The sequence below is a fragment of the Myodes glareolus genome, chromosome 10 (genome assembly GCF_982192425.1).
Source record: "Myodes glareolus chromosome 10, mMyoGla1.1, whole genome shotgun sequence".
NCBI classification, from domain to species: domain Eukaryota; kingdom Metazoa; phylum Chordata; class Mammalia; order Rodentia; family Cricetidae; genus Myodes; species Myodes glareolus.
The window spans coordinates 51,583,310-51,597,897 of record NC_142035.1 but is presented as its reverse complement, the minus strand read 5'-3'; the positions used below and the strand labels follow the sequence as shown (position 1 = coordinate 51,597,897).

General features: G+C 46.6%; 1 protein-coding gene across 3 annotated transcripts; it reads right to left on the bottom strand.

Annotated features, from left to right (window-relative positions):
* Positions 1-637: 637 nt before the first annotated feature.
* Itpripl1 (ITPRIP like 1) lies at positions 638-5,362 on the bottom strand. 3 transcript variants are annotated; one of them, XM_048459837.3, is made up of 3 exons: positions 5,091-5,362; positions 4,598-4,709; positions 638-4,062 (listed from the first exon to the last, which is right to left on the bottom strand). In XM_048459837.3, the coding sequence occupies exon 3, from the start codon at positions 4,046-4,048 to the stop codon at positions 2,405-2,407; it is 1,644 nt and encodes a 547-aa protein (XP_048315794.3). In that variant the 5' UTR covers positions 4,049-4,062; positions 4,598-4,709; positions 5,091-5,362; the 3' UTR covers positions 638-2,404. The 3 variants fall into 3 exon arrangements, with proteins under 3 accessions (XP_048315794.3, XP_085552552.2, XP_048315793.3); XM_085696426.2 differs by lacking the exon at positions 4,598-4,709; XM_048459836.3 differs by lacking the exons at positions 4,598-4,709; positions 5,091-5,362 and adding an exon at positions 4,399-4,585.
* Positions 5,363-14,588: the final 9,226 nt, after the last annotated feature.

The window sequence follows — 14,588 nt, the reverse complement described above, 5'->3', positions numbered from 1 at the left end:
TGAGGGCTGGCTGAATTCCGAAATGTAAACAACAGTGCCCACAACACTCAGTGAGCTCCGACGATTCCCATCCTGGAACTGGCGAGCATCCTGGGAGCTTGCCAGGTTCTGTATCACAATCAAGTTTAGCTTCCTATCTGGAGAGGTTCCCCATGTCATTGTTAAGAATATTCCCAGCGCACTCCAGGTCTGTTCTTTCCATTACTCACCCCACACACACACACCCTGTACATTTTCTTGTACCTTCTGCCCCACCCAAGCTTTGCTGACTATTCCCTTTGTAGTCTTCTCCCCACTCATAATTTCACGTTCTCTTTCTTGCCTGTTAGATGAGAAGCCCTGCAGACCTAGCAATCATACCACCTTCTTCCTACCCCAGCAGACTCCTAGAGCGTACTGTTTATACTAAGAGCTTTTAATTTGGTGAAGATCTGGATTTAGGTACCCTGGAAATTAATAACTTAGATGCTCCTTAACTTTATGAGTGATTCTTTCCTGGCCACTGGCCATGCCACTGGAAACCACAGGGCAAACCACAGTTTTAAGGTGCACTGAGAAACATCGGGATATACTAGCTAGAGCTGTCAGAGAAACAAGAATTTCTTAGGAGACATATGGACGAATGTTGTGATTCTAATTCATACAGAAAACAGCCTCAATTTTTATTGGAGTTAAGACAGAAGTGAATAGTTTTCTAAAAAGCAGATGGACATTTGAAAAACAGAAATCTGACCTGCACAGGGACATCACCGCATCCTCTTACCCGGAAAGCAGGTTAACATGGAAGCATAGTACCTCTCTGTAGCAAGAATTTCAAATATTGACTGACATCAGATTTTATTTTCACTGGGGTGGGGAAGATGTGAATTCCTCAAGAGAAGCCCCAAAGTCTAGCATTTTATACCCCCTTCCTCACCAACTGCAGAAGGCAGGGCAAACGAAGGGCCAGGGTCACCTTCCCAGCAGATTTCCTGGCCATGTTGGGCACAGAACAACCTTGATGTTTCAAAAACAACCACACCCTTGGCTATTTCTTACTACTCAAGATGCTGAAGGTTTGGAACAAGGGGAGAACACGCCAATCTTTCTCCAGAATCAGAACTCTTAGGCCTGAGCTGCTTCACAGACCTTCCTGTCCAGCCCTGGCAATGGGCCTAGCTTGTGATGATCCTCTTTTCAAAATCACAAAGTTCAAGTAATCTCTTCGTCATCTCTGAAGAGAAAATAGAAAGTCATCACCAGAAGAGTGCACATGGCAGCTCAGTCCTCCCACTGAACAGACAGGCAGCTCTCTCGGAATCAGACTGCTCCTCTCAGAGCCTAGGGGGAAGCAGCAGCAGAGCTTCCCACACTGCTCCAGGCACAGAGAGGTCATCCGTTGTTGCTGAGGTTATCTCAATTATGGGGCGGGTCACCATTAACTTAACACTTATGAATCAGGAACAAACACATATTTGGGTAGAACTAGAGCTGTCCTCAGATACATAAAAACAGTTATGAATTTGTATGAAAATAGGGAGACAGAGGCAGGCAAATCTCTAAGTTAGAGGACAGCCTGGTCTACAAAGCCAGTTCCCGGACAGCCAGGGCTACACAGAGAAACCGTCTCAAAAAAGAAAGAAAGAGAGAGAGAAAGAAAGAAAGAAGAGAAGAGAAAGTAGGAAAAAACAGAAGAGAAGGAAAAAGAAAAAAGGCAAGCAGTGGTGGTGCCCACCTTTAATCCCTGCATGTGGGAGGCAGAGACAGGCAGATTTCCAAGTTCAAGACCAGCCTGGCCTACAGAGCAAGTTCCAGGTCAGCCAGGGCTATATGTAGAGAGACCCTGTCTCATTTAAAAAAAAAAAAAAAAAAAGGCAAAAAAATAGAAAAGACATATTAAACAAAAAATAGAAAAGACATATTTATATTTTCACACTAGTGAGGTTATAAAAACCTCCATCCTGAAGTATGAACTGCATCTGTTGATTCGAGGGAGAAGGGAGGAAAGCTGGATGTAGCAGTTTGGGTGGGAATTAAGCTAACAGTGCATTTCAAAGGGTGAGCGGAGCAAGTCACAGAAAGAAGCCAGCCAGGATGGCGGTCTCTCTGGAGCTTCTGCTGCCAGTGGTGACGCAGAAACACAACTGAACAGGATCTCCTCAGCAGCAAACTCCTCCCATGACAGCTGCTTCCATGTACTTTTACTTTCTTTGGGTCCTGACTAAAGTCAGGAGACTAAAAACACCAGCCATCCCAGCCCTCAGGCTAAGCTCCACTGGCTGCAGCCTTCTTCACACGCTTCTAAGAATGACTTACTCTCCCGTGGTCCCCACGGGCACCTTTGGCTTTGTGAGAAATAAGCTTTCGTAGCCTGAGGAATCAGAAAGAACTTCTGTTTTTTTTTTTTTTTTTAATGGCCTTTCCATTAAAGTCCTCCATCCGGTGGGGAGCAAGGCAGAGTTTTCACCTGGGCCAAAAGGTTGTGGAATTCCTCCATGGCCTGGGTGTGTGCCACTGGATTTAGCACCAGGTGCTGAAAAAGATTGACAGGCTCAGCATTCCGGAATGTCTTAGGGATCGGGATGGTCAGGGGCAGGAAGCTGTTGCCAATGAGGAAATGATGGAGAGACCTTTGCTGGAGGCCCTGGCCTAAGAAGCAGAGAAGGTCCTGGAGCCGCCGGGAGAGCATGCTGTGCTGCCAGTCCGTCAGAGGCCGCTGGAGCAGCAAGTGCATGAGGGCTGTTTTGAAGTGGTAAGAGGTAAGGATGGGACGGGTGGCTCCCGGGGGTAACTTCTTGTGGTCCTGAAGACTCAAAATGATCTGCAGGCACTTGAGGTGGCAGGTGTTCTCAGGGGCAAAGCGTCCCACCAGCTTCAGAAACAAGTGTTCACAAGCTGCGAAGGACTCAGGCCAGTCCACGCTGGTGAGCTGTTCTCGCTCAGGGGCCTGACTCACCAGGTAGACCAAGGTATCTTCCCGTTGCACCCCGAAAACCAAACTGATGCATAGGAAGCGGCCCGAGCGGTAATCCAACCTGAGCTTGCAGGAGGTGGTAGATGGTGGGAGGGTGAGCTTGAAGTCATATTTGTGGGCCACTAGGGCCCAGGCATTGCCCACCATGTTGCGGAACCACTGCACGGTCTTACACACGTCCAGGTGCGAGCCAGTGCAGAGAGCGGCCTTGATGGAGCTACACTCGCTCAAGATGGCTGAGTGTTCCCTGCGGTGGCACACCAGGCACAGCACATCCCCCAGGAGCTTCTCCTGTTTGCACAGGCATCCCGAGTCCACCCTCACACAGCCGCAACGTCGGCCCAGGGCCGGATCTCTCATCTCCAAGACAAACCTAGTGCCCTGCGGAGGGGCAATGGGCACCAGGACAACAAATTTCTGCATCTCGTGGAGGGTCCCCCACTTCTCAAAGGCGGCGCCAATGCCCTGGCAGTCCTCCAGCTGTGGGTGAGCCTCCTGGCGGCTGAGCACCCGACAGGCCTCAATGAGATCGTCCACAAAGCTCTCCACAAACTCACAGGTGCAGGGCAGGTCACGGATGGCATTTTGGATATAATGTTTGTAAAAGGACTCCAGGGCTTCCTGGGAGGGAAAATCAGAGAGCCAGGTGTAAGAGGTGGCAGGCACGATACGGATCTCTTCCTCTTCCTCCTCGCTGCTGGAGTCAAAGGCTGGCTCGTGCTGCATGTTCTGTCGCAGGAGCTCAAAGATGAGAAAAAGGCAGAAGAGGCCCGCGTTCCACAGGTTCCCCAGCATCCAGCGCAGAGGCCCCCCATCTTGGTCACCGGCCTGGAACGGCCATCCTATGTCCTTCTTCCCCAGCACTAACTGATCACTGGACGTGTCTCCTCTCCAGAAGTTCTCCGCTTTCTGCTTCTGCTCAGCGGCTCGCCTTCTCTCTTCAAACTCTATCTCTAGCTGCCGCATCTCCTCGCTCATTCGTTTCTCCAGCTGCCGGCTCCTGGCCAGCGTGTCCAGGTCCATCCGGTCACTGACCATCAGGGGGTGGTGAACAACGTACATCACTGCCAAGAAGAGCAGGCTTATCACAGCCATGGAGGCCTCTGCATCTGGAGGAGGAGGGTGGGGAATCAGTGGTGACTTTCTGGCCCCATCAGTTCTCCAGGACATAGTCCCCAGAGCCCTGGTACCTCAAATCCTGGATGCCAACTACTCAAGAGGAACAGAAAATGCATAGAGCTGGGTTTGGACGGAGCAAGAGTGGTCAGCCTCAGACGAGGTTTAGGGAAGGGAAGTGGAGACTGCAGGATGTACCCTGCCTGAGTCAACTGCTTTCCTTCCACATCCTGTGGGTGCTATTTAGGCGGCCAGAGGGTGAACATGAGTCTGTTTTTTTATTCCAGTATAATATGGGGAGGGGGACCCTTACAGTGGGGTGACCTCACCCGACTCATCAGTCCACCTCGGGCACCAGATATGCCCTGCCAGTCCCAGAGGCTCCCTTCCACAGGCAGAAAACACAGAATCCGTCCAGGCAATATCTTCCCCATCCTTGGCTAGCCAGCCTCAGTCCCTAGCTGCAGCATCCCACTTCCTCTGTGACTTCACAACCCTGCCCTGTGTCATTAGACCATTCAGTCTCACCACTCTGCCCTGCAGGAGCCACTCGACAGGCACGGTGCTGAGGTTCTGAGGCAGGCTAGCAGATGGCCATCGGTCCAGCCGCACTTCCCAGCCCAGGAAAGTACCTGCAGAACTGAGTGGCCAAGACCCAACAGACAGACAGTAGCAGAGATTCCCTGGCCCTCCCACCAACCACTGAAGCCTGAAACTTCCGGCCTTCACCCCAGTGATTCACCAGCTACTGGGCTTCCTGAGCCATGAAGGGTAGGGCACTGTGGACACGGAGTTCAGGTGAGGGGCTCTTCTCCCCCTTGGAACTGAGCCCAACTGCCCTTTCCATGAGCCCTGTTCAAAATTACCAGGGCCGCAGAGTTCTGCCTAAAAGTAGGGTCCACTCTGCCATCAGTAACTTCCCCAAATTCCACGCCCAGACAGTGCATTCTCACCTCTCTCCTGCCTCAACTAAAGACCCAGACTAAGGGCTTCTCTTGGGATTAGGGGCCACCTTACTCACGGTCTCTATTAAGAGCAAGAGAGCATTCTTAAAGACACAGCGCGGCCTGGCCCCCCCTGCCTTCTTCCGGGCGTGCAGGATGCTCCCAGTTCATAGCCGGCACCAACTACGGGAGTGGTCCCGACGTGCTCTTTCTGGGGGTACAGACTATGTCTCCGACGGGCCAGAGTCTGCGGGCTGTGGACTGCTGCGACTACCACGCGGTGCCAGTCGTGGAGAACTCATGCAGTCCACAGCGGTTCCCGCCTCAGGGGTTCCGCCCCGGCAAGCTCCACCCCTTGCTCAAAGCCACGAGGCGGGGCCTGGGGCAGAGGCTCAACCAGAGCTGAGGCCCTCCCCGCAGAGCATACACCTTTCGTCCCTAGCCGATCTCTCTTGGGTTTGAAGGGACAGCAGAGCATCTGTGGCTACCCTCTCACAGCCGCTCTGCTTCGTTCGGTGGCACAAGGCTAAAGTAAAGTGCCTGCTGCCACCCTCACCAAGTTCCTTCCTGGACAATGTATACTTACTGAGAATTTGGGTAGGAAGATAATGGAGACAGAACTAGGAACTCCGGGGGTGGGGGGAGCTAGTCTCACTTCCCGCTGGCTTATGCAAAGTGAAAAAGGAGATGTGTTTAGGCACCCAGTAATAAGCATCGTTTGATGGGAAAGATGACTCAGTGAGTGGACTGCCTGCTGCCCAAGCTTGAAAATGTAAGTTTGGGTCCCCAGGCAGATACCTCTAACCCCAAAGTTGAAAGGACACACTAGGTAGGTCCACTGAGCTTAAGAGGCCAATGAGTGTAAGGTTTAGTTAAGAGACCCTGTCTCTTGCCTTTAATTCCAGTACTTAGGAGGCAGAGACAGGTGGATCTCTGAGTTCGAGGCCAGCCTGGTCTACAGTGTGAGCTCATGATGCTGATCTATGGCCTCCACAGGTACCCAGGAGGCAGGTGCACACATACACATGCAACATCCCACAAGCATGCACATACAGATATATGCATACACCACTACAAACCTCACCTCCAGACCATGCCCAGAATCATGAATCTTTCCCCAATCATAGTGACTCTTAGGAAAGGAGATCTATCACTCAAAGACCTGCCTTGGAGCCTTGCTTGCCACTCACTAGTCACATAAAAGTAAGAATTCTAAACCTAGTCAGAAGTGGTGGTACCCACCTTTAAACCCAGCACTTGGGAGGAAGAGGCAGGCAGATCTCTTGAGTTCAAGTCCAGCCTGGTCTACAGAGTGAGTTCTAGTACAGCCAGGACTACACAGAGAAACCCTGTCTTAAAAAACAAAACAAAACAAACAAAAACAGTAAAAGAATTCTAATCCTTTGATTAGATTTGATATAATCATACAACGTATCGAAGAGAACTTCATAAAGTATAAAGGCTAGATAAGGGTTAGTACATGTTAAAAATGCCAACCAGGGGCTGGAGAGATGGCCCAATGGTTGAAAGCACTGACTGTTCTTCTGAAGGTCCCAGGTTCAATTCTCAGCACCCGCATGATGCTCACAACTGTCTGTAACTCATGTATGTTATACATAGACATATGTAGGCAAAACACAAAAAATAAATCTGGGGAGATGGCTCAGCTGTAAGGGACACTTGCCCTTCCAGAGGACACTCGTTTGGTTCCCAGCACCCTCAAGGTGGCTCTGTAACCTCAGTTCCAGGAAACCCAACAATCTGACACCCTTTTCTGTCTCTATGGACTCTAGGTGCAGAATGCCCATCCACACAAGTAGGCGAAGCACACATAAACATCTTTTAAAAGTAAAGCAATCTTTTAAAAAGGGAGATGTCAACAAGCTATGGAACTATTTATTATTCCACTTAAAGATCATACTTGAACTGACAAAATCTCAGTGTCAAAAATCATTGGGGTTTGTTTGTTTGTTTTTGTTTTTTCTTTTGACTTTGTTTCCCAACTTGTTTTGTTTTGCAGACAGGGTATCACTATGTAGCCCTTACTGGCCTGACCCACAGAGATCCTCCTGCCTCTGCCTCCCACGTGCTGGAATTAGTGTGTGTTACCATGCCCAGCTCCAAGATGTATTTCTATATTTATTTGTTTGTTTAGAGATAAGGTTTCTCTTTGTTGTCCTGGCTGTCCTGGAACTTGCTCTGTAAACCAGGCTGGCCTCAAGTTCACAGAGATCTGCCAGTGTCTGCCTCCTGAGTGCTGGAATTAAAGACATGTACCACCACCACTTGGATCTAATTTTATTTATTTATTTATTTATTTATTTGATTTTTCAAGACAGGGTTTCTCTGTGTAGCTTTGGAGCCTATCCTGGAACTTGCTGACTGTAGACCAGGCCGGCCTTGACCTCACAGAGATCCACCTGCCTCTGCCTCCCAAGTGCTGGGATTAAATGCGGTGTGCACCACCACCGCCCAGCCTATTTTTATTTCTTATGTGTGTGAGTGTTTTCCTGTGTGTATGTATTTGAACCATGTGTGGTGCCTGGTGCCCAAGAAGGTCAGAAGATCCCCTGGAATTGGTGCTGGGAACTCCTCTCAGGTCCTTTGCAAGAGCAACAAGTGCTCTTAACAGCTGAGCCATCTCTCTAGACCCCTCCAACCTGTACTTCGTTAACTTAGAAGTGAGGAAAAACAGGAAACATGCTGATGGCTGATGTCCCATGGGTGACAAGTGGAAATAAGCTATAACACGGCTCATTTTAACAAACCAGCTCTAGTGTTGTAAGTACTCACCCTTGCTAGGCAAAGAAATACAGTAGATTATCTGTGAAATAGATTTAGCTGTATCCTTTAAAAACTTATATTGTAAGCCAGACATCTTTCACAGGAAAATAACCCCAGAATTTTGGGAGAGTTGAGGCAGGGGATAAATTCAAGGCCAGTCTAAAGTACATGGTGAGAGACCCTGCAAAAGCTGGACAGGTGTTGGGAGCACAAAGATCCCGTGCTCACAGATAAGCATTAGGGGCATTAGGGAAACCAGGAATGTTAAACGCACAGGGCTGTCTCTTCTGTAGAAGAGATGTATAATTGATTTCTGAACAGAAGGCTGGGATTGGGGGTGGCTAATAACCCAGATAATCCTTGCCCTATTCATATGGGTAGGAGCTCCCCCAAGCTCTGACAACCGGAGGCATAGTCTAGATGACCTCTGTGCTATCTGTATGACTGAGACTACACCAAATCCTCCCCTAGGCCCTGATAACACCTGCAGCCTATCTCTAAAATCCATCTTCCTGAAAGAAGTAACTCATACTTTGAGAAGAGTTTCGATGTAATCTTGCCTCCTTGTACACAGGGAATTGTGTTATACCGGGAACTCCCCTTCCCCCCAGATTGTACCGTACTTAAATAGCCTAAAATAAACTGCCTGGTGTCAGACTCTAGAAGTTTGAACCAACACCAGATAATGAATCGTGTTAAACCGGGGATTTTCTTCTTATCTCACATGGATCCTCATTTTGCTGGTGGTGGCGTTTGCAAAGACCCCCTCCCCACACACATACACACACAAACACACACATACACACACACACAGAGAGAGAGAGAGAGAGAAAGAGAGAGAGAGAGAGAGAGAGAGAGAGAGAGACTGGGAAGATGGTATAGTTGGTAAAAGTGCTTGTTGTACAAGTATGATGATCTAAGTTCAAATCTCAGTACCTTCCCTAAAAAGTCAGAAATATGGGAGATCTAGAATCCCATTGCTCATTCATGGAGATAGAAAATAAGAAACAGAATCACTGGATGCTCAGGGGCCACCTAGCCTGGTGAACACAGCACAGAAATAACAGAGACCCTGTCTCGAATCAAGCCACACCCTTGTAGTGGCCCACATACACAAAACGCACAAGTAAACCACACCAGAAAGTTAAGAAATAGACAGGTATGGTGCTGTGGAAAAAAAAGAAAAAGAAAAAGAAAAAAAAAGACGAAGAAGGAAGGAGGAAGAAATGTGGTGGTATATTATTTGTGTTTTTAATAAATAAAGCTTGCCTGAAGATCAGAGAACAAAGCAGCCATATTAGTCTGCCATACAGACCAGGGAGTGGTGGCACACACCTTTAATCCCAGGACTCGGGAAACAGAGGACAGAGACAGGTGGCCATCTGTGCATTCAAGGCCACCCTGAGCTCCACAAGATTGAATCTGTCTAACGGATGAGAATCAGAGCTCATACAAAGGTGATCCCAGCACTTGGGATCACACACCTTTAATCCCAGCATCGGGGAGGTGGAGAAAGGAGCAATATGACTGACTGGAGAGAGAAAAAAAAAGAGGAAGACAGGGAAACTCAGTGTAGTGTGGAGTTTGGGGATTTGTGGAGACAGGATCTCTCTCGCTCCTTCGGTCTGAAGATTTGGTAGAGGTAAAAGGTTATATCTAGTGGTTTGGCTGCTTTGCTTTTCTGATCTTCAGGTTGAACCCAATCTGTCTCTGGGTTTTTATTATTCGTGCTACAAAGAAGAAGAAAACTTATGAAATAATCATTATAAACAACACAGGAAGTAGCTACCAACATAATTGCCTTGTTTCCACCTATTTGCCATCCAAGCCTTAAGCTTGTTTAAAACCTTTCTAAAACCTTTCTCCTTTTGGTGAGAACAGTTGCTTAAAGACTCCACATTGAGAGAAACATCAAGAAGCATTGCTTAAAGATGATTTATTTCCAGTTTTCCTTATTCTCAATGAAAAGATTATTGGTACACTTCAGTTGTTGCTTTTTATCCATGAGACCAGAGTTTATAATTAATGGAAAATTAAATGTTGCATATAGTCTGTGTCGGAGCCTGCTCCAACAAAGTCAACTGGGGTACCTGGAAGGGGGCGCGAGGTTGAGGAAATGGCAGACTGAAAGAAATTGAGACAGAAAACACAGACTAGTTTAGGAGGTCTGTCAGTAAATGCTGACCAGTCCAGAGTTTATTTCAGAATTTGCTTTTATACGGATTAAAGGCAGAACAAAGAGCAGGACAGTCAGCTGACCCCCTCCCTGCACTGTCCTCGGGAGAAAGCGCAAGCAGACTAGTCTATCATATGAGTCCTGCAGCAAGCAGTTTCTGTCTCTATCTGGATGTGCCTTCGGCTGGCATTCACCAGCCTAGGTATCTGTAAATAATGTGTTCTTTCTCATGGGCAAAAATGCTCTTTCCCATGGGCTTAATCAGAACATTTTCACAGCCCTCAATACTAAGTCAGAGTTTGACTCCAGATGGAAACTGAGTCACATGTGGGTTCCCACAGGTCTGGAGGAGTTAAAGAAAAAAATTCCAAGATTCTTTTTTTAAAGCCCACCCAAACTCAGTAAGACCTGTTGTGGAATGAGCTAAGATACATTGTAACTAAGAATATATGAGAAGCAACAGAAGGTTTAGGTGGGTGAATTCCCGAGGTGATGAAAATGCATATTATTTAAAGCCTCGGGTTGTTTATTGTAGTATTTAGCAACAGATATCTTGTGGGAAGTATTTGAGTCTATCATGAGTCAATGGTGAATTTCATAAACTCTCATGGATTTGAAAATCAACAGACTCGTACATTTTTGTTAGAAAAGGAAGCTGAGGGTGCTGGAGAGATGGCTCAGCAGTTGGGGGCACTTGCTACTCTGGGAAAGGGCTAGGGTTTGGTTCCCAGCATCTACACTGTGGCTCACACTCACCTATAACTCCGTTTCCAGGGTGGCTGACACCCCTTCTGACTCCATGAGCACCAGGCACACACATGGTGCACATTCATCCAAGCAAAATATTCATATCCATAAAAAACAGAATAAACAAATCTAAAATAAGGAAACTGAGTGTCCTCACTTGCCATCACACAATGTTTTAGTGACTCAGTTGTTTTAGTCTTGTGTGTCTGTGCATATAAATATGGAGATTGAACATGGGGCCTTATGCTCAGAGAGCACAACCTGTGAGCCTCACTCAGTGCTGTGGTGGTGGTGGTGGTGGTGGTGGTGGTGGTGGTTGTGGTGGTGTTTTTATAGTTTTTTTTTAATTCACAACTGAGAAAATAAGCGTTTCCAACAAACACATTTGGAAATTATGTTTTGTCATAGAATTGATACTTTTTTTTTGTTTGAAACTCTGTAGCCTTGATTGTCTCTGAGTTCTCAAGGTGGAACAAGCTAGCCTTGAATGTATCCTCATTTTCCTACCTCTACCTCTCAAAGGCTTGCACCACCATGCCTTGCCAGATTTGATACCTTTTGGGGGTGGGCAGGTTCTAGACAGGGCTTCTTTGTGTAGTTCTGGCTGGAACTACAGTGCTGGAAGTAGCTCTGTAGACCAGGCTAGCCTTAAACTTAGAGATCCACCTACCTTTGCCTCCCAAGTGCCCGAGAGCTGGGGTTCAGCCCAAGTGCTAGGATTCAGCTCAGTTTAGACTTGACACTTTTTAATGCAAACAAAGCTCATAGGATAATGCTACATGCAGGTGAAATTTATATTACAGTGATGTCACTTTCAACACTAAATTTTGACTCATAATATCAAGCTGCTAAAGGCATCAGTCACACTGTGGAAAGTAAATGTCAGTTTGCAGTCTCTGTTTTCTGAGTTCAAGCCTCAGTCCCAGACAGATGTGTCCAACATCGCTAAAATGAAAAGGATCATCCTGCATTCTAAACTTTACTTAGTTTTGCAATTGTGGGAATTCCATCTGGCCTTCAATTAGGAACATTTAATCTGTAATATAATAACATATTAAAACCCCACTATATAAATGTAATTGTACAGTGCTGAGCATGGTGGTGCATACCTTCAAATCCAGCACTTGGGGGGAGGGGAGCAGAAGCAGGTGGATCTCTGAGTTTGAGGCTAACTAGGTCTACAGAACGAGTTCCAGGATAGTTTGGGCTACATAGAGAAACCTTGTTTCAAAAAAACAATTATAAACACTTTCCTAATGGAAATCATGGGCTTGAGGATTGATTTCAGTTTTGGCAGTATTTATGGAGATACTCCTCAAAGAATAAATAAATAAAATCTCATTAACATAAATGTTTGCAATCAATTTAGGTGATAGGAATGAGCAGAAGTCCCCCAAATAAACCACATCTGGTTTATTATTATCTGGTGGTGCATGCCTTTAGCCTTTAATCCCAGCACTCGGGATGCAGATGCAGGAAGATCTCTGTGAGTTCAAGGCCAGCCTGGTCTACAAGAGCTAGCTCCAGGACAGGCTCCAAAGCTACAGAGAAATCCTGTCTCAGGGGGAAAAAAGCTTTTAAAATGTATTCTTAGCAGGCCACTTAGCAGCTCAATGGAAAAAGCTAAAGCGATCATTGTAAAGGAACGGTAATGGCTCAGGACCCCAAGACAAGTTCTCAGCACAGAGATTTATTTGCCCCAGAGAGGCAAAGGGCAGAGAATAAGCGACAAAGACCAGTAGATAGAGGACAAGGGAGAAGGGGAAGGGAACAAGGAGAGAAGTAAGGGGTATCTGTCCTGGTGTGGGACAAAGGACTGCCTCTGGATCAAGACGGGGCAGATGTGGCCCATAGACAAATGGCAGTTTATAAAGGGAAACTGAAAAACCCTGTGTTAGGATGAGGTGTTTAAGTTTGACTGGGCATGTTAATTAGGTGAGACAAAGGGGGTTTTTGATTGCTGTACTTCAATACTTTGATAGCTAAACCTTGGTAGTCAGCCTCAGGAGGAGGAAGTGGCCAAATAAGGGGACAGACCTTGGTGGCCAACTTTAGGAATGTGATCTAATGACTTTTATGAAGGCAGAGGGAACTAGGGAGAAGGGCAAGGCCTGCCAGAGCCTGTTTGCCATGCTCAAGCTGGCTAGAGTCCCTTCAGTCATCTCATCATAATAAGGACCCAGATCTTAGCACAACTGGCTCCATAATGGAAGTACCTTTTAAACTGTAAAACTCAGCACACAGACAGCACCACCTGCCAAATTAAAACAAAGGCCTAATCCATCAAAGTCCATAGTTCTGGGAAACTCTCGAAATGTACTGATCTTGCTTTTTGGCTTCTGTAGATCCACATCTGGCTAATTGTTCTTGTTAACTGAAGTATGTCAACCCAGAATATGGTTTTTGTGTTTAGAAGCTCATCCTAAGAAAGGCTTGGGCTACCCTGGTACCCTGAACGCCCAATGGAGTGTTCAGACTGATAAAGACTTTCTGTTGACTTAATTAAACCCATGTATGAGCAATCTTCCCTGGTGAATACCCCAGAACACAGCATGTGAAATATGTAGCGGAGTTTCCCCAGCTTACCATAGCCCATCTGCCTGTGGTCCCCATCGAGGTGTTTAGTTAATGCCTTGGTGCATGAGTTTCTTTGTTCTGTAACTAATAAAAATCTCACATAGCAAGTTAGGGAGTGGACCCTGGCTTTGGAGACAATTTGAATGTATGTTTGCAGGTCATGTTTACTCATTTTTCACCCAATAAAATAACTTATTCAGGGGTTGGAGAGATAGCTCAGCATTTAAGAGCAGTTGGAGAGATGGCTCAGCGGTTCAGTTACTAGATGAGTATTCTATCTGCATGGACACCTTCATGCCCGAAGGGGGCATCAGATCCCACTAGAGATGGTTGCTGGGAACTGAACTCAGGACTGCTGGAAAAGCAGCCAGTGTGCTTAACTACTAAGCCATCTCTCCAGAGTCATACACTGCCTACTCTTATCAAGGACCCAAGTTGGGTTCCCAGCATTCACATGACTGCTTGAAACCATCTGTAACTCCATTCCAGGGGTTCTGACACCCTCTTCCGCCCTTGCCAGGCTCCATGTGTACATAAATGCAAGAGAAACACTATATAAAATATGACCAAATAATTTAAAAAAAAACTTAAATATCTCAACCAAATGTGGAGGCACATACCTTTAATCCCAATACTTCAGAGGCAGAGGCAGGCAAGTCTCTGAGTTCAAGGTCAGTCTGGTCTACAAAGTGAATTCCAAGATAGCCAGGACTACACAGAGAACCCTGTCTCAAAAAAAATTAATTAAACATCTTGTTTTTCCATTGAGGTAAGATCATTGTAAGAGTTTAAGCACCTGGCCGGGTGGTGGTGGCCCACGCTTTTAAGGATCTCTGTGAGTTCGAAGCCACCCTGGTCTACAAGAGCTAGTTCCAGAACAAGTTCCAAAGCTACAGAGAAACCCTGTTTTGAAAAACAAAACAAAACACCCAACAACAACAAAAAGAGAGTTTAGACACCTGAATATCAGGTCCTAAGGAAGATGTATTTTCTCCAGAGACATCATCCAGATTAGCACCAGGTACCAGCATGGGTCCCTCTGTGGCCATTCATTCATGAATGCCCCATTGGTTGGATGTTGGTGAGGTCTTTCTGGGGCTTTGGGGCTAGTCAGTTTAATTATAGGGCCACTGATTTATCCTGAGCTGGTTGTTTGAATATTCTATTTATTATTATTATTATTATTTTATTATTTATTTGGCTTTTCAAGACAGGGTTTCTCTGTAGCTTTGGAGCCTGTCCTGGAACTAGCCTGCCTGGCCTTGAACTCATTGAGATCTGCCTGCCTCTG